The sequence below is a fragment of the Alternaria postmessia genome (assembly GCF_024291825.1).
Source record: "Alternaria postmessia strain BMP 2775 chromosome Unknown scaffold_14, whole genome shotgun sequence".
Classification (NCBI taxonomy): domain Eukaryota; kingdom Fungi; phylum Ascomycota; class Dothideomycetes; order Pleosporales; family Pleosporaceae; genus Alternaria; species Alternaria postmessia.
The window spans coordinates 452,844-476,989 of NW_026260087.1; the positions used below are offsets into that span (position 1 = coordinate 452,844).

General features: G+C 50.5%; 9 protein-coding genes across 9 annotated transcripts; 4 read left to right on the forward strand and 5 right to left on the reverse strand.

Moving 5' to 3' along the window:
• Positions 1–429: 429 nt before the first annotated feature.
• On the forward strand, positions 430–1,657 carry J4E82_003395 (uncharacterized protein; the record flags this gene model as incomplete). The annotated part of the gene is made up of 5 exons (XM_051729682.1): positions 430–468; positions 524–896; positions 944–1,061; positions 1,110–1,174; positions 1,227–1,657. 5 exons carry the CDS (start codon positions 430–432, stop codon positions 1,655–1,657), a joined length of 1,026 nt encoding a protein of 341 aa, XP_051590716.1.
• A 727-nt stretch (positions 1,658–2,384) lies between these two features.
• Positions 2,385–7,757, reverse strand: J4E82_003396 (uncharacterized protein; the record flags this gene model as incomplete). Its single annotated transcript, XM_051729683.1, has 6 exons — positions 2,385–3,428; positions 3,482–4,939; positions 5,000–6,210; positions 6,261–6,683; positions 6,738–6,861; positions 6,909–7,757. The coding sequence occupies 6 exons, from the start codon at positions 7,755–7,757 to the stop codon at positions 2,385–2,387; spliced, it is 5,109 nt and encodes a 1,702-aa protein (XP_051590717.1).
• Positions 7,758–7,963: 206 nt separating this feature from the next.
• J4E82_003397 (uncharacterized protein) lies at positions 7,964–8,617 on the forward strand (the record flags this gene model as incomplete). The annotated part of the gene is made up of 1 exon (XM_051729684.1): positions 7,964–8,617. The coding sequence occupies one exon, from the start codon at positions 7,964–7,966 to the stop codon at positions 8,615–8,617; it is 654 nt and encodes a 217-aa protein (XP_051590718.1).
• A 450-nt stretch (positions 8,618–9,067) lies between these two features.
• Positions 9,068–10,923, reverse strand: J4E82_003398 (uncharacterized protein; the record flags this gene model as incomplete). Its single annotated transcript, XM_051729685.1, has 5 exons — positions 9,068–9,532; positions 9,580–9,921; positions 9,976–10,211; positions 10,266–10,653; positions 10,705–10,923. 5 exons carry the CDS (start codon positions 10,921–10,923, stop codon positions 9,068–9,070), a joined length of 1,650 nt encoding a protein of 549 aa, XP_051590719.1.
• Positions 10,924–13,415: 2,492 nt separating this feature from the next.
• Positions 13,416–15,301, forward strand: J4E82_003399 (uncharacterized protein; the record flags this gene model as incomplete). The annotated part of the gene is made up of 6 exons (XM_051729686.1): positions 13,416–13,544; positions 13,596–13,838; positions 13,888–13,910; positions 13,975–14,138; positions 14,192–15,062; positions 15,127–15,301. The coding sequence occupies 6 exons, from the start codon at positions 13,416–13,418 to the stop codon at positions 15,299–15,301; spliced, it is 1,605 nt and encodes a 534-aa protein (XP_051590720.1).
• A 748-nt stretch (positions 15,302–16,049) lies between these two features.
• J4E82_003400 (uncharacterized protein) lies at positions 16,050–17,747 on the reverse strand (the record flags this gene model as incomplete). Its single annotated transcript, XM_051729687.1, has 1 exon — positions 16,050–17,747. The coding sequence occupies one exon, from the start codon at positions 17,745–17,747 to the stop codon at positions 16,050–16,052; it is 1,698 nt and encodes a 565-aa protein (XP_051590721.1).
• Positions 17,748–18,343: 596 nt separating this feature from the next.
• On the reverse strand, positions 18,344–18,717 carry LSM6 (U4/U6-U5 snRNP complex subunit lsm6; the record flags this gene model as incomplete). The annotated part of the gene is made up of 3 exons (XM_051729688.1): positions 18,344–18,372; positions 18,427–18,540; positions 18,591–18,717. 3 exons carry the CDS (start codon positions 18,715–18,717, stop codon positions 18,344–18,346), a joined length of 270 nt encoding a protein of 89 aa, XP_051590722.1.
• Positions 18,718–19,073: 356 nt separating this feature from the next.
• On the forward strand, positions 19,074–20,593 carry J4E82_003402 (uncharacterized protein; the record flags this gene model as incomplete). The annotated part of the gene is made up of 3 exons (XM_051729689.1): positions 19,074–19,384; positions 19,432–20,335; positions 20,423–20,593. 3 exons carry the CDS (start codon positions 19,074–19,076, stop codon positions 20,591–20,593), a joined length of 1,386 nt encoding a protein of 461 aa, XP_051590723.1.
• A 208-nt stretch (positions 20,594–20,801) lies between these two features.
• On the reverse strand, positions 20,802–21,791 carry J4E82_003403 (uncharacterized protein; the record flags this gene model as incomplete). Its single annotated transcript, XM_051729690.1, has 1 exon — positions 20,802–21,791. The coding sequence occupies one exon, from the start codon at positions 21,789–21,791 to the stop codon at positions 20,802–20,804; it is 990 nt and encodes a 329-aa protein (XP_051590724.1).
• Between the last annotated feature and the right edge of the window lie 2,355 nt (positions 21,792–24,146).

Sequence of the window (24,146 nt, forward strand, 5' to 3'; positions counted from 1 at the left end):
ACCTTAGTCCACCAGAGCGGCTCAGCACTGGATGATCGTTGCAACCCCTACCTCAGAAAGCGGCCCATGGCCTGATGGGATCTCTTTGTCTTGCTGTGAGTATGCAGTCGTCTCAAATCGGAGCCCCCAGTCAGAAGGCAACAATGCTTTTGTTCGCACGCGCAATGCATAAGACGCTTGAGCGTCTGACGTCCCGTTGGGCGAATATCAAACCCAGATCCAAGGGCGTATGCTGCAGTAATACTGCGATCACTTCATTTTCATTTTGGCATCTTTGCTTGTTGCATCATGGCAGCAGCACAAGAACTCCCCCCGGAACTCGCCCACGAGGACAAGGGGCCTATGGTTCTGGCGGTATGCATCGCACTAACGACAGTCGCTACAATTTTCGTTGCTGCGAGACTCTATGTCAGATGCAGAATACTGTCAATGATGGGTCTTGACGATTGGCTGATCATCTTGTCAATGGTAAGTGCTCATCGAAGCATGCGTAACGGACCCAACCCGCTGACGCTTCGAACAGATGTGTGGCTACATCATGCTTGGCCTCACTATAGCAGCTGTGCAGGCTGGCAACGGGCGTCACTTCGCTCTGCTCTCCGATGAACAGAAGTCCGGCGCAATCTTGTACACCCTCGCAGGCTTCTGTCCCGGGATACTCTCGTTCGCTATTCCTAAACTAGCTGTGGTCGCGCTCCTGACGAGAATCACCAATCCTAGCAAGAGACACAAGATAATCCTGTGGAGTATATCTGGTGGTTGCTTGATAATCCTATTCGGCTGTGTTATTATCATCTTCGCGCAGTGCACGCCAACTCGATCGCAGTGGGACTTTTCCGTCCAAGGCACCTGCTGGAGCCCATGGATTCTGATATATTACGCCATTGTAGCCGGAAGTATGTCTCCCACGAGCAAGCCAGGCCAATAACTGACCATCGTGAAGCATTTTCCGCCATAGTGGATCTCTACCTCGCCATATATCCCGCTATTGTCCTTTATAAACTGCAAATCAACTTCAAGAAAAAGGTTGTCCTTAGCGTTGCGCTTGGGCTAGGTTCCATGTAAGCTCGCATATGTTATGTGGTAACATTCGCTCACGCTTGACCTAGTGCCGCAGTTGTAGCTGTGTATAAATCGACTCGGCTACCTGCGCTTGCGAGCGCGGATTTTAGCTGTGAGTAGAGCCGCGTTCGAGGTCAATCATAGATGCTGAAACTACTGTATAGACGATACGGCCGATATTACCGTTTGGACGAGTATCGAGGGTAATGCTATCATCATCGGCGCATGCATACCAACATTACAGCCACTGTTCGACCAACTCCTTGGCCACGGCCTCTTTAGTAGTTTGGGAGGTGGGCGGGACCGAGGTGGCTACAAATCGAATGATCGATCTGGGTTGAAGCTCGCAACGATCGGAAGCAAGACTCTTCGGTCAACAAAGCAACATGGGAAGTCGGGTGTTTCTGAAGGGACGCTGGGCCACGATAGCCAGGACAGCATTCTGGGCCCGAACCATCGACCCGGCAGTGACGAGAGCCAGAACGTCAAGCAAAGCTCCGGCATCACGCGAACGCAGCATCTGGTGGTCGAGTACGAGGATGCGGGTGAGCCGGCGCGGGCGGCAAAACCAGCCTACGATCTCGGCGATACATAGAGATCAAGACAAAGATTTGAGGTAGATTGACAAGGGCGTAGGCATCACTCCGTCAAGCGTGGTACAGCGTCCGTAGAACCTACATCAGCTCTCGAATCGAAAAGATTAGGCAAGCCTACCGCGAGACAATTACATTTGAACATCTTAACAAACGTGGCCACGATGATGAAGAATATACCTCTGGGTCCGCTAGAGGCCTAGTTTTGTGTACTAATGGTCATTGTTAACAAGGATGGCTCTTACTATGCAATTCTTGACATGGCTGAGTACCAAAATTAGGACTTTAGTAGTGGATCTGACTTTTGATGGTCTACCTCGTACCGAGTTCAACTTTGCAAAGGCCATGCTGAAAGCCAAGGCGGCAGATACCTAGGTAGCATCGAAGGAGCCATTTGCTGGACCTGAAGCACTGGCGTATTGATCACTATGCTTCAATTATTGGCCCGGGCCAGCTACACGCCAATGCAGCACAGGGAAATTTCGTCTCGCCAACACCCATGAAATGTCAGTGACAGGTTGCCGTACGGCTTGGCTGCCGACTCCCGACGGCTCCGCGGAGGTTACTGTGGGTCTCGCTTGGACTCCTTCATGCAACAGACGCAGGATGAGGTCGGATGTTAGTCATGAAGGATTGCAAGAAGGAGAGAAGCCGAAGGTAGCAGTGGGTAATTGCCGCCTCAGATCAAAAGTACAATCTGAAGAGGAAGGTGGTAAACGATACTCCACATCAACGTTTGGAACGATAACTCTCGGCTCGAGCTGCCAAGGACACAACCCCACACTGTCCTAGTAGTCTCCTCCAAACCAGCTTACTCTCATTCTCAACCATTCCAGCTTCTACACCAGCCAGTGTATTCTGGTGCCCGATCAACACAATCCCAGCTTTCGCCCTTGTCATGACTACGTTCAATCGTCGCATGTCAGCCAGGAAGCCTAATTCGTAATAAACATTGCACCGAACAGTGACAAACACAATGATATCTGCCTCACGACCCTGAAAACTGTCGATAGAGCAGATTTCGACGTTGGGGATTTCGGACGTAAGCAAATCCTTCTGGCGATTGTAGGGTGTCAGTATGACGATAGATGGGGATTCGCCAGGAACTGTCGCAGCCGCAGTCGATTTTGGAGACGGCGGTGGTGTCTTGAGAAGTTCGATGATACTTTTGCAGATTACGCCTTGGCCAACGTTCCATTTTGATTGGCAGTACAGTTCTTCAGATTCCGGACACTCAACCCAGACCATGCGGTTCTTCTTAGGCCAGGGAAAAAGCGAACGACTCAGAGGACGCGCGTCTTCGGCCACAGCAGTGTGAAGTTTCCCATCGTAGAATTCGGAAGAACTGAAGTCACAAATGGAGCGATGCATGCGATACTGCATATTAAGCATGACTTTGGCAACGTCCTCTCTTGGCGGTAGTTTGTAATGGCGTTCGAAAAGCGAGATGTCGTAACCTGTCAAGACAGCATTCTGCTGGACCGTGGCGCGGAGCTGAACGTGGTCTCCAACTAGTATCGCACGCGAACACCCTTTCACAAGAGGCACAAGGGTAGCGGGTTCCGTGAGTTGTGAGGCCTCGTCCACGATAACGACATCGAAGTGTTCGTTCCTTAACAAACCTAACGCAGCACCAGTACAGGTTGTGAATATCAGACGTGCGTCTTTGATGCGCTTCTGCGCTTTACGGCGGGCGGGCATGTTTGCGCCGAGATCTTTACCCAGCATGGCATCACACGTGTATGCACGTAGGTCTTGAGCGACCTTAGAAAGCTTGTCACGATGTTAGAAGGACTGCTCAGACCGTTTGAGGTGACAGCACTTACCTGTGTTGACACCCTGATCGGCAGGACTCCACCTTTCTTTGCACCAAAGCAGCTAACAAACCTCCTCAGTAAGTTGTCTACTGCATTTTGCGTTGGCGCCGTCACAAGAAATCCTGATTCAGGCAGTTTTTCCAACAGCTGGGTTATGATAACAACAATCGTATGCGTCTTTCCTGTTCCTGGAGGACCCCATATGAACGTCAATGAATGTTTCATCGAAGCCATCAGCGCAGCACTCTGACTCTCGTTCAGTGATGTGTCAACAGTCAACGGTAGCTCGACGTCAGTCGGTCTTCCTTGTCTTGTTGGAGGAAGACCAAGAAGCATTGGATAGATTGTGGTACAAGCTTCACGCTCCGTGTAAAAAGCGGTTACAGCGTCGAATGAGGCCTTGGCGGTAACGAACGATCCACAATGTGTAACTCTCCATCCACATTTGTCAAGATACAACGGCGGGTGATGGAGGCATCGAAACGTAGCTTTGCCTAATTCAGCAGACGATACAACCGCATCCATAGAGAGCAGCTTCGCGTCAGCTGCATTCCGCGGCGCGTCGGATGCCGTGAGCCGAACGTGGTCTCCAGCTTTGAGTATCGAATTCAAAGAGGAGTCGATACGGAGTATGCTCTTGACTATCGTACAGGCGTCACTGTAACTATCAATGCTGAGGTTGAGATTTTCCTGTGAATGCAGGTTATCACTCCGAGACGCTTCGTCTATATGATCAAGCGCGATGCCAAATAAAGACGACGTGAATTGTCGAATGGCAGTTGGTCGTTGAACTAGAAGCCGTGAGCTTTCCGGCTCTAGAACTTCGAGGAGAAGATCCAAAGCAGTTTCGGAAGAGCGAACGGTGAGAGAAATGAGCTCCACAAGCTCGGCAAATTCATGTAGCGAGATGCATCTTAATTCTTGTAACAGTATTTGAATCGGACGCCGAATGAAGCTGCCCATATCTTGCGACAGAAGAACGAGCTGTCTCAGTAACCTGAAAGCCAAGTGGACGAGGTTGTCCTCCAATACTGACTTATGAGTCCGCCAGGTTTGGGATCGGAAAAATGCGGGGATGAGGTATGCCGCGTTCGGCAGGAAGTCGAGCAGGTTTGATGCTACTTGATTGTGATCTAGCAAAAGTGACGAGCTTGCCTCCAATGTAAGAAGATGAGAAAATGTGTCGAACAGCATCTTCTTTTCACCATGGTCATTGAGCAAATCAAGGATAGTCCGCAGCTCTGCCAACGACTCCAGTTTTCGAAGATGAGCAAAATCTTGGTCGCGAACCACGGCTACCACTTCCTCTGAGAAGTTGTCCCAATTTGTAGAGTGTAGCTTAGAAATTTCGTAGTCCATGGATAGTTTTTCGAATAGTGGTAGAATTTCGTCAGTATCGACGAAGTTTAGCCACTCATCCAGTACTTGCATCGAGTCGACGTCTCTGTTGCTGATCACGTATATCTCCTGTTTTCTGTCAGTATTACACAGATCAGATCACACTCAATACAGGGAGCGTTGGCTCACCGCACCCAAGACGCCATTCTGTTTCACTTTACCGATATGCTGCTGAAGTCCTCGGCTGACTTTGTCTAGAGCAATGCTTGCTTTGCAGTCATGGTTGGTTCCATCTCGCACAGTGCGTTCCCTTGCTCTGCGTTTGTCGCCTTGATTCTTCTCGCTTCGGTAAAAAGAATCGTCGGCCTGAGGACGCCTCAAGAAGACCCACGTGTTACTCCGTTGACGTTCGTACAACTGAAAGACTTGCTCATCGCAAAACAGTCTGTAATTGACCTTGGTCGGCAGTACCTTGTAGTTTGGTGACTGTAGTCCTTGGGAATGTGGGAAAGCGAAGAACCTGACGCTCGTATTTACTTGCACCTCACTTGCTCGTTCAATGATTTTTGGTATATAGATCGCCACAGTAAGCCGTTCGTCTACCGATAAGACGATCAACTTCTTGTGGAAGGTTTCTATCACTTGCAACATGGTAGGTAGGAATCTCCCCATGCGGTCGACAGAAGATCTGAAGACGGGCTTCCAATGCAGATGCGGCTGGTCGAGGTGAAATTTGTGCAGTTCCTCGGGGGTGACCAGGTTCGACTGTAGGAGTCCATTGTGTACCAGACTTGGCATAGTCGCAGAAGGTGGAAGGTAGTTTAGAAGCCAGATCCGCTCTTCATCGCTCAAGGCACTGAAATCGAAGAGATGGGTGTATTGTAGGACATCTTTGCCAGAACGTTCGCACCAACGCAGCACAATCTGCAGCAACTCAAATTCAGTTATCGCCATCTTGTCTCGTGTAAGGAATAGTTCCATTACATCGACTTCCTCGCTACCATCGGGTCGTATGTTGTCAGCTTGAAGAATGGATTGGGTGCAAGCAGCGTGCAAAACGTCCAGGATGAAAGGAGAAACAGTGTCCTTAGGTTCGGGAGGATCTTCGAGCTTCTTGAACTCTTTGAAGTTTTCAGGAATGCGGATGTGATTTCCATCCACACATTGTGAAAAGAGCCGATTGAGCTGCTGACACTCCGGCCTCATGGCGTTCCCGAGACGTGCCCATTTCATATAAAGATTTTTGACTTGCCCCAACGACGCATTGGTATATCGAGCAAAGTATTCAGCTCGGGCGTCACCGGTTACTTGCCCGAAAGTGACCAGCTCCTTACCTCCGGGGTACTGAGCGGGTTGCGCCATCGTCCTCGGGATGATATCCGGATCCCAGGTAACGAAGACTAGATGTAGTGATCAGTGAGTATCATCCAGATGCAAGGAAGAGATTTACATTTGTCCCCATCCAAGTCACCACCAGACATGAGATCAGCGCTCGGTCTGCGTCCTTGGGTTGAGAAGACGATACAGTCAACTAGATGACTAAAACCTGAGACGTCTACTGCTTTGAACTTCTGCAGGTCGCCTGGATGCAGACATGGATTTCTTGTCACCATCACCTCGGTATTGATGATGGTCTGCGCTAAGCCATTACCATCGTTGGTTATCCGTAAAAAGCACTCCCCTTCTCTGAGCTTTCCAGGCTGACCATTCTTGCTTGTGGGGTCACAGACGCCAAAGAGCAGTCTTGACTTGGGAATCAGGATTCGACATCGCCGTTCGTCTCGTTTGTTTAGCGTTCTCTCGTATTCTTGCCGAACTAACGCTCTCAACTGTGAGCTGACGGATTCAATACCTTCCAAGAGAAGCTTCTCGGCTACATCAAGCCTGTCAGAATACGAAAGATACTGAAACGCTTTCCTAGGATCACCTCTGCTAACGTCGCTCAGGAAACTCAGGTGCTGCTGCTGTTTCTCAAGAAGCACGTCTGTAGAGATACCTAGCGTGTGTAAGAGCACGACCACCTCATCGTTGAGGCTACCAAGAGCGTACGGCTAAATCAAGTTAACCAGGCGGAGTGAAAGAATGGAAGCGGACTAACCCTGGAGTAGTCTACAACCGCGAGGCTAAGGTCGGACGCGTCTTTGAACTTTCTCATGGATTCTCGGAACTGAACCTGAATTTTACCATGAAGGGTGGTATCTAGGGTCAATACGCCCTTGTATCCGCGATATCGGATTTGGAATACCGAAGGTAGATAACGCTTATTGCGAAATATTATGTTGCGTCTTTGGGCCAACTGTCGAGCAAGCTGGAGAGATACCAGACCACATCCGTCAGTGAAGGTGTAATCATCCCGGTTGACATCTTGGATATCCTCGCAGCGTTCTGCTGGCAGAATCAGAGCATTATCCGCGCTCGAGAAGAGAAGCCCAATCCGTTTTGCTTTCTTGCCTACGGATTTGAGTTTGGAGAAGTCCCCCATAGCTTCAATCTTGGCTGATATGTCTTCCTTCGATGCGGCGTACATGAAACATGACCTCGACTTCAATTGACTATTTGAGTGGCCAAAGAAATGGTAATGGACCCTGTTCAGCACAACGCCAGTAGTAAGCAGCCTCGTGATGTAGTCGCCGTTCTCTCTGCCGGTAGCTACGCGTGGCAGATCATCTGGAGATTTCGCTGGCCATCGCAGAAAAAAGTCCGCGAAGGAGATCAGGAGCAGCTTGTCCAGTGGCTCCCTGCGCGTAACACGGTTGGAGGGTGCCCTCTCAAAGCGCAGCTCAAATTCCTGCTTCTTATCAGAGAGAACAAGGGAAAGGCACTTGATTAGTCCATCAGCATTTGTACGCTTAGCCTGAGGAAGATTGTCGATGAGATAGTCCCATGATGTGGCTTCTGGATCGACTTCTCGTAGGATGACAGCACGGAAATTTCGCACATTGCTCATGGTGATGATAGATGACGCCCCGCAGTTTTGCAGAGTCAATGGCATGATGCGGGGTGAGGACTCACATGCGTATGCGTGATTCGTAAAGGGTTGCACGTGCATATGCGACGTTACACAACCGCGCCACAGTAGCAAGCGCGAATTCATGATAAGGGCACCGCCTGCTGCCCGTTTGCAGGTCCTCTTGAGCCTTGACAATAGACAAGATGGCAAGTGAAGTAGCCCAAAGTCCGTGCCTCTACATTATCGGTGCACAATGCACTGGAAAGACGACACTTGTGGACGCACTCGAAGACATGTTCGGTTCAGGCGAATTATCCAATCATTTACAAGGGAAGTCCTCGAGGCCAGTGATCATCCGGGAGGTCGCGCGCACGGTATTGAGAGACAAGCACTTCAGCCGCGACGACATCACTACATCGCCGTCGCGAGCGTTGCAGCTCCAGAAGCACATTCTCGACGCGCAATATGAAGCCGAACAGACTGCCATCGGCCCCGACACTCGGGCAACATGGTATATTTCCGACCGCTCCGGTCTCGATCCCATCATATATGCGCAACTGTTCGTGGGCGAGGAGGCGGCGCAAGAGATGCTGGCATCGGAGAAGTGGGGACAGCTCGAGCGGCGTATGAAGGCGGGCGTCGTGATGCTATGTGAAGCTGGCTGTAGTTGGCTTGTCGACGATGGGACGCGCTTGATGCCAACTGGAACAGAAGAGTGGACGCACATCAACGACGCGTTCCGAAAGCAGCTTGCCGTTCGTGGCATTCGTTATACGCTAGTACCCAATCACGTGGTCAGTCTCGAAGCACGCGTACAATTAGTGCGGGAGTGTTTGAGCAGCTCATGGCAATCATAAGAAATATGCACCGATTTCGTCTTGCACACCAACGCTCCTAGTCTGTCGCGTTGCCGCCTTTGTGTGAATCGTCATGCGTCTTAGCGTCAAGCTCGTAGTGGGTGTCTAGCTCCTTCCTCAGGGGGATACTTCTTTCCACCCAGACCAAGCAGAAACGTACAATGCTAATTCCCATGCTTAGCCACCATATCCTGCGTAGATTGCGCTGATACGCATCCATCACCTCGGCTCAGATTCTAGGTGCTATGGCCCCCCGCACGAAACTGTATGTTGCGGTCGAGGAAGCGACATCCGTCTCAGGCAAACGGGCTATGTCTTGCCCACGACTGTTCTCTACCGTTGGTACAATTCCCTATTCTGGCAGATACACATGAATTACATCGTATCATCAAAGTAGCGATTATAGGGTTGCACTCGATACACAGATAAGCAAAGCATGTTTTGTCCTATCTACGCAACTGTCGGCCTTCGACGCACTCGGATCTTTCCACCATGTAACGGAAGCTTCAGCCATACAGTATCCAGAGGTTTTGGTCTGACTGCCATGTGCTCAACGTCATAGTTTAGCAGCATGTGTGCTATGAAGACCTTCATCTCATTCAAAGCGAAGAATCGTCCAGGACACGCATGCCGTCCAAACCCAAAACCAAGGAAAGCGTCATCAAGAGTAGCAGTGGACTTGCCTTTACGGTCGCTTGCATCGGCTTTGGTGGCTTCGAGATCATCCTTGGTTGCGAAATTGTCGACAATACTAGTAACGTTGTTCGGATCCGCAAAACGAAACGCGTTGAAGCTGCGTGCTTGAGGATAAATGCTTTCGTCATAATGAATCGGCTCCATGGGAACTGCAATCATGGTTCCTTGTGGTACATGAACGTTGGACACCGGAAGTCGGATACCTTCGGGATGCACGACCTGCGTCTTATTAGTTTCAGTTCCATCGTATCTGACAGCATACATACTGTTCGCGGAAGTCCAACAATCGCAAATGGATTGAGTCTCATTGACTCACGGATCATCGAGTCAATGAGCTTCAGATCTCGCACTGCATCGCGTGTCCATACACCACCTGCCTTGGCAAGCACCGATGCAGCTTCTTCGCGTAGTGCATCAACATAACCCATTGCTGGATCCGAGCTGAAGAGATCCAGGATCACATTCTGTACAGTAAAGCTGGTCGAATGCAGAGAAATGTCGTTAACCAACAAAAGACGATGTGCCACTCGCTTCGGGTCCAGTTGCCCCACGTCTCCTTTCGCGGCTGCGGCGTAGCACTCGTCGATCAGCCATTGGAGACCGTCTTTCTGGGATCGCGTAAGTATATTGATGTGCATATCTCATGCAAGGGGGAATCCTACGGGTGGGGTCCATCCACATTTCGCATCAGCCTTGAACTGGGCAGTAGCATTTAATCTTTCTGTTACAAAAGGCAAACAACCCTTCATCGCTTTTCGTCGCAAGTACCAGCAGGTGGATCCTACGAGAGCACCAGTGACGGGTTTGAGCGGTTTGGGCGTCGCGTTGATAAGCATAGCGCCAGCGAAGATGCTCATCGCATGATCCCTAAGATCATTCAAAAACTGCTCGTCTCGACCTACGATAGAATCAGTTTCTAAATCTCTCATGTTAGGCACTATTGCCGACTTACACAGCGGTGCGCCGCAGAAGGCGCCATTACTCGCACCGGCAATCAACTTCAAGCACGCGTCCCATACCGCGACCTCCTTCCACTCGGTGTCGTCTTTACCTCCCCACCACCGCTCGAAGCCTCTGTCAAGTTCATCGGCCATCAGCGGCGTCAGGTGCTCGAGATTCCGTGTAATCTGATGACGCACAACGTTGATCTGGAAGTCATTGTCGGCTACCTCTTTGTCCCAGACTGTCCATTTCGTTTGAATGGTCTCACTTTGCGTCGCATGGATGTCGAGCGTGCTTTCCGGGAGCGAGTAGACCTTCTTGATCAAACGTGGAGGTAGGATGATCATCGCTCCTCTGTCAATGCTAGGCAGAATAAAAGGGCTGTTCACGGCAGCAAACTGCAGTAGCGAGAATGAGTATACCTCTGTCAATGTCGACGACAATCATACCTTGCGGTAACCTTCGAACGCCCAGTCCTGTGTCTTTCGAATGGACTTCAACGTTGCCCACACCCATTCGAACCATCCTTTCTGAAGGCCTACGACCGGTAGCTCTTCCCAATGCTTTGATTCTGCTTTTCCGAAGAACAATGCTCGAATTGCGTGGTATACTAGGAACAGGACTGACAAAGGCACAAGTGCTTGCGTGGGCGTGATGATAAGCTCCATTCTTGGCCGAGTTAGGTCATAGAAACAATGAGGAGTATTCGACAATCTACACGCTTGAAGTACACTGCCCAGCACGACGAGCCTTCAACGGCAAGAGTTGTACCGCCGTCCAAGTTTCTTCGGACAGCCTCTGCGTTAAACCGGATATTTATTGGGCGCTGTGAAACGAGCAAGGATTCCTTGCAGCAGGTATGTAGTAGCCGAGTCTTTCCAACAAGCTAGCACTTTGCTTTGCATATATTGATTGTAGGATTGCAGACGCGGCTACTAACCTGTACATTCTACCGAATATGCCGTTAATTGCGGCGTTCACCGAGCTGACCGAACCAATCATCGAAGGCTTACCAACTCGAATTCTGCAATCGATAGGCCCCCGACGACCCATCGTGCTGGCGCGGCTCAGTGGGCCATAGAACGGCATGATTTTCAGGGTAGCAGAGTTGCTCCGGTGTTGCAGCATGCAATGCACTTGCTGCAGACTACTTGCACAGACTGTCACAGTAGTTTTCACTCTTTGAGGAAGGTTGTACGACAGTGCGTCAGCCGCGCGGCTCCACACACGGCTCGGGTCGGCAGACTTCCATATCTGGGATAGGCGTGGGGTCGTCCACAGCAATATCACAACCATCTGGTCTTTCAGAGGCCTTGATTAATCTCACATGTTAGTCAAACCCATAACGTCGGTTCGAGATCACACTCCAGGAGCGAATCGCGTGGGGTCGGGAACAAGACCATTAACCAAAGGTTTGGTGCAAAAGTATGGTGGAGCTGTGGTCCAAGTAGTCTGAAACTGGCCCCAACCATTATCAATCCGACAAACCTCGGCCAGAAGGAGCTGCGTCATATGGCGCGATCTATACAGATGTTTGAGTGCATCTCGAACTTGAATGTGGAGATGGGTCCGTATCGAACACCGATATCTTCGCCCGGCGCACACGTATGCTGTGTGCGCGCTAGTTCGTCGCTTCTCGAGTTGTGGCCGGAGCTTTCCTTCACATGAAAGCCCCAACTACTCGCTATCTTCCGATCAAGATCCAGTAGATTCGCCTGGAGTCGATTATACATGCCAAGGCACACCATGGTCGCTTGGATCTAGCTGCTACAGTTATGGATTACGGGTTCCTTCACCGGTCCTGCTAAAGACATGCTACTACATGCAAGCGTCTTCGTATATCTCAATATGTAACAAGAAAGCATTCGAGATATGTACACGAAACCCGTTGACTTGCTTCACCATAATCAAGCCAATGCATATTCGCACGTGCGCAAGCATTGTTTTCCGGGATCCAAGCCGGGCCAGTGGGCGACCGCGTCATTTGGAACCGGACACGTGGGAAGAGTGTTGCATAATCGAGTGAAAAGGAACCTATGGAGAAGCGGGCCCTCGAATTCATTGCGTGCAGACAGTCTTACCCGCGATGTTACCTTTACGACCCGCTATCGATATATTCGTCTGCGATGACGATTAAACCCTGCAACGACTTGAAGAGATCCTAGAGACATGAAGACGTGTTAGATCACCTGGCCTCTCACATAAGGACGACCGAAGTAGGACCTTTTCCCAGAAGCATTGCGGCCAGGGAATTAGCGGTAAGTAGACTCTTTCCTCCCAGTTGCGTCTTTAGTTGCAGTTGAGGTACATATCACGATTCAAGACCGACGTCGGATTTGACTCCACTAGACTCTCAGTCCTCCAATCAGACACGGGCCGTCGGTCTTATGTCTGGGTAGTGGTGCCGTGTGGGGCAATACTGCTTAAGCGCGCTTTTGCATCTGTCATCCTGGAGCGCGATAACTTGCCGTGGAGACGTACCTATTCGCCGTCTTCTTTGACAGCAATCAATCAACGATTACGGCATGATTTAGCCGTATTAACGGCCAGGGGGCCTCAAGAAGCTCTTCCGTCATTTAGCGCACGGAGTCTTTCCTCATCTAGCTCTGATTCGACCACTCGTTTGCGCACTGGCCTCAAATTAGAGCCGCAGCCTCGGACCCGTCCAGACGTTCAACCGTTTTCCCCGATTCCCGCGCTACACCTTTGTGGATCGGTCCGTTGGCTATTCCGGCTTTGTGGACGCATGCGCTTCGTGTTTTCTGTTGTAGTTGCATCGGGTCTACTTACTTTCTAGGATAGCAGACGCTGTGATAGCGCTAAGAGAAGGGTCAGTTGGTCGCCTTTCTGTCGAAAGCGAAACACAACGATAGGTGAGACCTCACATGAAGTGATGCAGCTTGTGTAGCATGCAGGTGGGCTGATATTGATCGGTTTTTACTGCAGGACAGCGGCACAGTTCAACTAACTAACAACGAATTTAGTTCACTGCATAGAGGCTTAGACGTAATGTAACAGTTCGCTTCAACCGGCCGTTCCGCGTAGCAAAACCTGTAGCTAGAGCACCGTCAAGATGGTTGCTTTGTATATGTACCAATGCTAAATACCCTACGTCCGTTAGCCTCAATCTAAATTCTCACTCTCAAACTTTACTGCCATCATGGAGTTTCTAGAGATGCAGAGCATACATCTGCCTGGCCTTAGCCCATTGGCAGTCAATGCTGCGAGCAGCATATTCGGTTTGATATCGATTTTCTTTTTCTACAAGGCCTTGGTCGCGAAGAAGCTGGTATGTACCAAAACATATTCCTCTCTTTCATCACATTGACCAGTCGAATAGGCTTCTTCTCCAGCAAAGATCCTGAAGACCATCTTCAGGCCTGTCACCAAGCGGTACAAAGCATGGGCATATCTCTTCTGGGGTCCTGAGATCATCCAGAAAGCGTTTGATGAGGCGAAGGGAAAACCATTCGAGCTCTTCGCCCCGGACAATCGCTATGTCTTCGTCTCTGATCCTCAGCAAATCAAGGAGCTAGACAATGCGCCAGACACGGTGTTGTCCCTCCAAGCAGCATCGAAGCAGGTATGCATCTCGATAGGCTTTGTTCTTCTTTATGACTAACAAGATGTAGATGCTACAGCCCATGTATACTATGTAGGATGACCTTTGAGTATCTAGATGATGCTCGTCTTGCATTAAGCTTACTAACGCTCCACAGGCACGGCTTCAACTGGTTTGACCGGCGTGGTACTGAGGGTGTTGGATTCATCCGCGCCCTTCGCACGCTTTTGACCAACAACCTGCCTAAGATCCTTCCTGATCTCACTTGCATCATCCGCACTAGGTTCCAGGAGCTTCATGCCACACACCCAGTCATCAATGGTAATAATGCATGCAATATTTGACTTTGAATCCGAACTGACGATTATTGACAGGAAAGAAGCAGTCGGACGTATATCACATGACTGTGAAGCTCGTTGTCCTATCCAATGCAGTGTCTTTCTTCGGAAAAGATCTGGCAAAGGATGAGCAATTCATGGTCTCCGCCCTCGCATACATCGAGGAGACCCTGATCTGTGCTGAGATTGTCCGCCTGCTACCTGGGTTCATGGCTCCCATCGTCGGTGGTATCATTGCCCGTACACTCAAGTCACATGCCACAATCTTCAACAGGCTTCTACCAATCGCACAAGAGCGATGCATTGAGCGAGATGCAGCTAAACTGGGCCAAAAGGTCCCTCAACACGCCGACTGCATCCAATGGATCATGGAGACCTCACCCAAGAATGCGCCATGGACACCTCAGCGTGTTGTTCACGAACTGATGGCGATTTGGTTCGGTTCTGTTCATGCCGTCTCTACCACTGTGACCTTTGCTATTCACGACCTTTGCTTACATCCCGAATATGCGGAGCCGCTGCGAAAGGAGTGCGAGTCTCAATATGCCGCTTTTGAACAGAGTGGTGTAGGACTTCCTCTTCTTGACAGCTTCATCAAGGAGTCTGCGCGTCTGACACCAGTCGAGTCACAAAGTACACGTCGTTCAGCACTACAACCCTTCTCGCTCAAAGACGGCACCCACGTCAACGTCGGAGACTGGTTCTGCACGCCCGTTCGAGCCATCATGACGAACCCTGTCGATTACCCCGAGGCAACAACCTTCAGTGGTTTCCGCTTCGCCGACCCGCAGCTCGTCAAGAGTCTCGAAAATGCTAATGGCGCTTTCAATATCATGCAGAAGAAGCCTACAAAGCTGACTGACTTTGACATGACTTTCCATGTCTGGGGAACCGGAAGAATGGCCTGGTAAGTCTTGAGCCTAGTTGATCTTTCCTGTTTCACATGAAGATCTTGCTAACGGAATATGTAGCCCAGGAAGATACTATGCCTCGGCTGTTATGAAGGTCATTCTTGGCCAAGTGATCCTCAACTACGACTGTGAGCTTGTCGACCCGACGGCGAAGCGCTTGTTCACTTGGAGATCGACCATCCTGCCCAAGCCTAGTGCCAAGGTCGTTTTCACTCCGATAGGTGATGCGAACTAGAGATGGAGAGAAATGGGAGGATCGTCTTTTTACGCTCGCTGCTGGAATTGCAGAGCGATGATATAACGAATGATGGAGGCACGCTTGTTTTCTGTTTTGTAGCCGCACGATTTCCCCTAGGTGTAGATATGATACAATGATACACACATATAAGCGTATGCATTGTTACTTCACAACAAGCCACGCGTCACGAAGTCTTGTGATCTTGATTTTGAATTACATTCAACACTAGTCTTAAGAAAAATCAACTGAACACCGCTTCGTTGCCAAATGCTCAACCTGTTTGACCACTTTCGCCTAATAGTACAGTGTGCTGCAATGGTAAGAGAACAGCATGAGCACGGCCGACTCTCGGCCCGATTCAACGGGACTAGGACATGCCACCTGTAGCTCAAAGTGTTCCAATTCGGACCACGTCGCAATTCGTAATCCAAATGTGGAGCCCACGCTGCGACAACTACGCCCTTTCTAGCCCGCGGGCACTAGGCCATGAAGAAGCAGTGATAGCTTAGACGCCATTCGCGCGAGCAACAAGCCCCACTCCAATGCTCCGGAAGCAAGAAAGAAAATCAAGAAAACCAGGAAAATAAGAAATCTAGATCTCAACGGCTAGCCTGAACCCCGGTAAGTGGACGCGATCCATACTTGGTTATACAGGCTGCGTAAACTCGGTCTGTCCCCACCAAGTCGGTCTTGAGTGGGAGTATTCAATCTGCAATAGCTCAAAAGACATTTTGCTTCTCAACCACTACAAGCCCAGTCCTCCAAAAGGGTATCGATGTCCAGCATCCTCAAGAAAGCAGTGGCCAGTCTGGCCCTTGGTCCACTCGGCGCTGTACATACTGGTGTTTCGCGCCATCCGAGCGCCAGTCCGAGGGTGTAGCAAGTTGGTGTCTGACTGAGATTTTGCGAAAGGCATGGCATCGGCAGTGATATTCAGTTTGTTCCAATCTGCCCAAGCATCTCCGTCGCGGTCCAGCAGACTACTGTCAGAGTTGTTGCGACGTTGGGCGAGCGGGACGATGTGCGAGTTGCTTGCTACTTTGAAGCCGCATTGGACTGCTCTCGCGTCATCTGCATCTCCTTCGAGGACAGCACGGCCAATGAAGTCATGATAAGGCGCTTGAAGGATGTTGATGGCATAACCCGGGCGATCAATGACCCTGTTCTTCTTACGGCGAGTTTCTGGAAGGACTCTCGGGAGTTCGAGACGTGGCAGTGGAGGTAGGACAACGTCTGCTTCGGAACTACTGCGCTCTCTAGCCCAGGATATGATAGAGATGGGTTGTTCGGGAGTTGATTGAGGAGGACTGTCAGACTTGTTGGATTTGCGTCCCGCAAAGAGACGAACAAACCATTTATGCCATGGTCCCAGAGAGGGTGCTGCTGTGCTCTTCATCACCACTGGACCAGAATTTGGTGTCGGAGCTGCCGTTACTAAAGTCGAGTTTACTGTAGTAACTGCCGCGCCTGGATGTAGACCTGTCACAGTAACTGTTGCCGCTGATGACGAGTCTGCTGCGACACCTACCGATTCTGATGATAGATCTGATATAGTCTCTGCCGAAGCTGACGAGAGATCTGATATAGTTTCTGATACCACTGACGACGAGACGGCCGTGTTATCTGCTGTCGCCGATGACGAGACTTCCACAGACTCTCCAACCACTGGTGATGAATCTGCTGTACTATCTTCTGTCCTTGGCGATGGATCTATTATTGTCTTGTCCTTGGCTCGATATGGATCTACCGTTGTGTCTGTCGTTACTAGTGATGAATCTGATGTACCGCATTTCACCTCTGAAGATGAACCTGTTGTAGTCGCTGGTGCTGCAGGAATAGAGTCTGCCGGAAACCACTCCGCCGGCCACGCCCATAGTGGTGCTTGCATCAGAAGGGAGCTGGGTGGTTCGTCATTCTCATCTGTGACGCTTTCTGATGCGTCTAGAATGACTGAGACAGACGGAACACAGGAGTCTTTCGGTTCAGCTAAGTGGCCGTCATTAGAGGCGCCGCTCGGCTCGTGATCGTACTCATCAGCATCGCCACCAGCGATATCTGGATTTTCTGTAACCAGAGAGATCCTGCATAGTATTAGTGCAGTTCTAAGACCGCTTTTGAAGGCGCCATCAGACTCTTGATCATCAGTAGTTAGTACACGCTTCTTGAGGAAAGATGCCATATCATCGTCAACAGAATTGCTATCATCATAAATTCGATTGTCGATTTCAACAGGAAACATGTACACTGAGCCGGTCAGCGGGTTCGTCTGGTGATAGTAGCGTCCGAAGCAAAGGTCTCTACCTTTGGGGGCTTTTGTCGGACCATGCGTATCGTTGTTTGTCTTCTTTGGTTTCGAATTTTCTGGAAAGTGTTTTCTGTTCTTTCTATCTCGCTTGACCCGGCCGGAGAATCGGACGCGGGATTTAACCCTAGCGATCGTCATGGCTTGGGTGACTGTTAGGCTGAATCAGTTAAGAAGGTTAGTGCATGCCAGTCACAGCGCAAACGATGCGGGCGCGGCGATGCTCGAAAAACTCTTAAGAGCAGGTTGAGAATGATTGTAGACACGCGTGTTGTTGTTGTGCAGGTTGAAAACAGCCGCGCGTCGAGATTTCCACAGCGTTTGCACCGTTCAACAGCGCAAAGCGCATCGTGGTAGCGCTGTGCGCAGGTGAATCCGTCTTTTGACAGGGACTGTAATTCTAAGAGACAGTGACGACATGGTGAAGGGGAAAGTGGAATGTGGCTTTTGTTGAGTGCGAGAGACAGGTTTAGAGTCGTCACCGACGGCTAGATTGGGGTACAGCTCAGTGAAGGTGAGTTCTTACAAAGGATCGGCCCTCACGACTATTACCAGCTGCGCCGCCAGACAAGTAGTCTTGATCCTGCATCGTTTGTGGAGGCGTCGAGTGCATATTTTATAATGGTCGTTCAAACTCTCATTGACGCTTAGTTATGTGGATAGCATGGTTCATCAATCATCACATGGGGCCTGTTACCGCGATGCTCCTCCAAAAAGAACTGCAAATTCATAGTTCTTCATGCATTGTCTGCGCAGATGTATGTAACTGAAGGTGAATTAGTACAAAGCGGAGTGAAAATCTGAGTGGAGGATAAGATACCGTTGTTACCACGGACGAAAGCATCCCCCCAATTCCGGGTGACGCGTCCCTCGGAGACCTCTTTGCATCGTTCCAATGCGATATTCATGTAGCCATCTACTGACTGGAGATCACCTATGTAGACATTAGCAGTTGACGTAGATGCAGGGCACGTGAGGAAGTACCTTTGTAGATGATGCCAGAGTTCAGCTTGACAGTGACGGGAGCTCCGATGATCTCGCTGAGAAATCCGCTAGGATCTCTTGAGTCGCCGGCGGCTTCGGGTGCTGGGCTTTCGCCGTTGGTGGACATGGTGATGAATCTGGTGACGTGTGACTTCCTGAGAAACATTTAGCAGCTCACTATGCAAGACGGAGAGAACAGCTTACGTGAGTTTCTGATCAGGCGTGAGCTGATGGTTCCCAAATTCGGCTGCTGGTGGGTATGAAAGTGGGAAGACGGCGATGTTGGATGGTGGAAAGGAAGAGTGCACAGACCAAGTGTGTTCCTCATCTATCGCGAGAAGCGTGACTGCGCGTTGAAGCCCCACCTGCACCTGCCCGCGCCTCCCCAACACACATCGATATTCTCCTCGCCTGGACGCTACCTCGGGATAGTGCAAACATTATCCTCTATCCAACTCGGCTGCTCATGACATCGCGCGAGCAATGACGGACTCGACCGCAAGCGCCGCACCACCCAAGAAGCGCAGCCTGTTCAAGCGCGCAGCATGGCAAGATGCGCCCAAGAAAGACAGCGAGGACATGTTTAGTCACTCCAATGAGTTCAAAGACATAGTTGCCGAGCAGGCTAGGACAAGGGCAGAGGAGAAAAAGAAAGCTGAAGCGGCGAGAAAGCGCAAACACTCTGAACCGCGCGACCAAAAGCGACGCCGCATATCAAACGACAGCGAAGAGCTTGTCCCACCCAAGAACGGCTCGGCCAGCAAGGAACGGGTGGGCAGGACCGCTGCTAAAGCGTGCGCATCTCACCTTCGTCTGACCGCCAGCGCTGACAATTGCCCAGACGCAGCATCACATCTGTTTCTCCAGCGCCATCCCGTCCTCCACCTGATTCGCTCACAGCACGCTACGACTCCTTGACCAAGTCCGCTTCCTCGAGCATTTCGTTGCCTCAGAGAGAATCTCACGTGATTGACCTGGGCGACTCAGACGAAGACGACGACTCCGGCTACGTCTCCAAGCCTGTCAACGACAACCCTGCCATTGACTACAAATCGCCCGCTTCCGACTTCAGACAAGACATAGCCGTCCGGCCATCGAAACCGTCTCCTATAGAGATCAAAGACGACGACGACGACGACGATGACGACGATGACGACGATGAAGACGGAGACCCCGCATTCGCTGCATTACGGGCAAGGGCGCGAGCGCGTGTCGCGGCAGCTAAGGCGCAGGCAAATGGCGACGCTCCCAAGGCGCCTATAGTACAGCTATTGATTGATCCACAAATGCCTGATGCGAAGCCATTGATGGTCAAGGTCAGAGTAGACAGTACCATCGGGAAGCCACGGCTGGCATGGTGTGGGAAGGAGAAGTTCTCGGAGCAAATGACACGCAGCGTCTTCTTCACGTGGAAGGGTACACGTCTCTACGACAGCACATCAATAAAGCGATTAGGGATACAAGTCGACGATAGCGGAAACGTCTCTGTTCAAGGAGACTCCAACATATACGATGACGTCAATCTTCCCAAGATCCATGTCGAAGCTTGGACAGAAGACGTCTACAAGCAGCGTAAGAAGGAAGATGCCGCTGCAGCTCTAGCCAAGAAGCTGGCAGCCGAAGCAGCTGTTGTGACGAGAGAAAAGACTCCAACTCCGGAACCGGAGCCCGAACCCGAAGAGAAGCGGTTCCGTCTAGTCCTAAAAGCGAAGGGCTACTCCGATTTCAAACTGACTGTAAAAGAGGTATGTCGAGATTGTTCCTTCAGCGTATGCAAAGACGCGATACATCCAACATGATGGCCTATGTCCATATACTAACTCAGTTGTCAGAGCACCACCGTTGCACACATCGCAAGTGCTTACAAGACTCGCCACAAGATCGATAAAAACCAGCCAGTCACACTCATGTTCGACGGTGATCGAATGATGCCCTTGGATACAGTGGCCGACTACGACGTGGACGAAGAAGAAACGTGTATGATTGAAGTCCTCTTGAAATGATAGTGCCTCGTTGTCCGGCCCACGCGCACCATCCTTTCTTACCCGACACTTCTTAAGGTTGGGATTCCTGCTTACTCTAGCGTTGGTTTTCTGATACAACTGCAAGCATGGCGTTGGCGGCGTATCGCACTTGATAACAACCCTCTGTTGCGCATGCATAGCTCTCAAGTTGGCTTTGCGCATGTCTTTATTAATCTATGCAGACATCTCAAATATTGGGATTCTTTCTCCGGTTTGCACCGCCGTCCAAGATCAACTCCTGTCCACTCAAGAAGCCTGCACCCATGACGTACTCAACCATCTCAGCGAGATCTTCCCCCCTACCCACTCTGCCGGCTGGGTGTTGCTTGTGATAGAGTTCATCCAGATCTTCCGCCCAGGCCTTCATCCTTCGCTTCACCGCTTCCTCCTCATGTGGTGCGACCTCTTTGTACGATCCGTTCTGCATTTCCTTGATCTGCAAATCGCGAGCTTTACACTCGTGCTGTACGCTAACCCAGCCTGGCGAGATAGCCAGGACTCGGATACCCCAACGCTGGCATGAAACAGACATGGCCTGTGTGAGTGCCAGCACACCACCTTTGCTTGCAGCATAGCCTTCACAATCTGGGTCTGACTGATGTGCGCGAAAGGAAGCAACATTGATGATGCAGCCTCCCTCTTCCAACTTGTCCTCGCCATGGAGGTTCAGTGGCAGCTGGTTGAACTCCTCCGTGCGCTTCAGATCCTTCGATCGATCAACGCCTGGCGCACCGTCTTTTTGTGTGTTCTGACTCTTCATAAAAGGGATGACGGCCTGGCTCATGTAGAAGGGCGCGCTGAGATTGGTAGCAATGTATGCTTCCCATTGCTCTCCTGTAGCGATGTCTTCCATAGTCCCGTTTCCTGCGTTGAAGAATCCTCGAGCGACTCCAGCATTGTTGACCAACACATCTATCCGACCACCGAAAAATTCGGCGGCTTTGGCGACTGCGCTGCGAATTTCTTCCGGATTGCGGAGGTTGGTGATCGATGAGCTGACACGTGGTGCGTAGGCGGCTAGATGTGTATTAACTGTGTATTCGAGCTCGTCCGCATCAAAGTCGATGATGAAAACGCGATGCGATACTGGCAACGAAAGCAGGTGTCGTGCTGTGCAGCGACCAATGCCTCGCGCACCGCCAGTAATAATGATGTTCTTGCTTTTAGTAGACGGCATGTTGTAGTATTGGACTTGTGAGTGCGCAAACGCAGAGTATCGAAATACCAAACACAGGCTCCTTGTATCTTTTATATCGACGTCGAAGACGTTCCACGTGGTGGCGTCTCACGCGCGGAAGCAATATCAATAAACCAACAGCGGGGACGGAACGCCCTTTCAGCCTATTCAGCCCACCTTGGCTTATTTTGATAAACGTTCAAGGCCGTTTGTCCGCGAGATCCATCTATCATGGAAAAGGGCGTATAGATGTGCGCGTTGTTGAGAAGGCTTAGGCCACATGCCCTGCATGTGATGGTGTACGTATTCCGTGGATTGGAAACAGGCCCGCGGTTCCGTCATTTTGCGGTCTAGCTTACTCCATCGAAGCGTTCTTTTGATGACTGCATAGCGCTGTACATACTTCCTCGGGCTCAGTGTCTGAGCATGCTAAGCGACGACTACTTCAAGGTGCTTGGGTGCCGTCGAGGGGACGCAAATTTCGGGAAGACGGAGCGGCTTGCGGGCCGTAGATTGTCCACCAAGGGAAAGCAGGAAGTGTCGAAACCTCAGACTCTACTTTTGTTCACAGACCTGCGACTTCTCAGAATATCGCGTTTCGTGTTGCGACGATAACGTGTGAGATACTTCACGCGGTGGCTATGAGATCCACTTCTCCCGTCTTTTCACTTTTGCCGAGGTCAAACTGGACGGCACAACTGCTATCACGATCGCTCTTCTTAATCACCATATTTCATGGTATGAGGTTCTACAGCGCATCGATGCAGGACTGTAATGGGGTATCCCACCCAAGTAAGCAACTCGCTGATCTTGAAAGACGGGCACCTTTGGGATGCCCACAGCCCTACTCCGTCACATCGTCTGGGTGTTGCCAAATGCTTGCAGTACTGGAGCCTATGTGATACCAGCTCCTTCATTGGCGTCCTATTCAATGGTTGAAATCTTCCCGCAATGTTTGCTGTCTAATGATCAAGACTCTTCTGGACGGATCGAGGAAGCCGGTGGAGGTCCACCCTTGTAATGGAGCCCTTTTTTCTTGCTTCTGCCCTTGAGCATCCATGCATTATACTCTATACTGAAAGTATACGATATATGTATTCTGTCGGTTCCATGATATAAAACTCTATGTATACCTCTAGATTAGGGTCTGGCGCTTGAGGGTAGAACTCAGAAATGAGCCTCTCCGTGTTCATGTTACTATGAGCGAATGATGTGCTGCACTTTCAAGCTTGAATCAACCGAAAAGAGCACACAAAGACATTGTCTTTCACATTTGCTTCAAGCTTTGCAGCCATGTAGGACAGTCTTTACGTTACGTCAAACAAGGACAAAGAAGTCACATGTCTAGGGCATTGATGGAACTCGTAGTGACACAATAATCCTTCCCAAGGAAGAGCAACATGTCTATATTTGGCGGATTTTCAAGAACCGACTCCTACTGCCGTCGATCTGACTACCTCTAGAGGAAACAAAATGCGCGTCGCTGTTCTTGCGACACTGTTGCTCGCAGTACATGGCCTTTCGACACAGCATTGCCATACCACCGTGAAAAGCAACTCAAGGCTAGGAACCGAAGACCCGATCACTCCAATATGGACTCCTGGTAGTCGGTATGGCTCCGGTCTACCTGGTCCGATGCCTTCTTCATCTACAGCAGCTTTCACCGGGTTGCTTTCGGCTTCCCTGGAGAGCGCATGGCAGTGGCCTATCCTTTCCAGCTCATTCGTGACAACAGTCGATTCGATGACTTCGAACCCCATCGCCAGCGTTCCACCGAGTGTACCCACTCAATCGAGTGTGTCCACACTTGACTGTGGGGAAGCTTCTCTTCGTCCGACACTGACAATTACATCAACATGTTCGAGTACCGCCTTCGATTCTCCATCGACTGCAGCTTCCACAATGCCGAGCTCCATATCTCCTTCCTCAATGTTCATGTCACAATATCCGCCGGCCTACCCTAGCTTGCCCGTCCTTCCTCATGACCCGACGTCACTCACCTGGAGTTCAGTGTATTCATGCACGAGCTCTGCATTTCCGTCTCCAACTTTCACATCCAAGGAGCCAATCAATATATCTTCTTACGATAGCCTTCTCGGTCTACCCTTGCACCCGAGCTCACAAACGAAGGGTGGGACCGTACCAAGCATATCCGGCCCCTCTACGAAATCGATCCCTAAGAAGCCGACGTCCACGATGAATTTTCTTACGCTCAAGACTTCTCTCACGTCTTGCGAAACATTGACGCACAAAACTGACCCTGCTGTTATCACAAGCATAATGGTGCCGGACAGGCATTGTCCGTATCCTTATCCGAGAATATACTGCGGCGAAACGAAAACGATGTTGGTAACC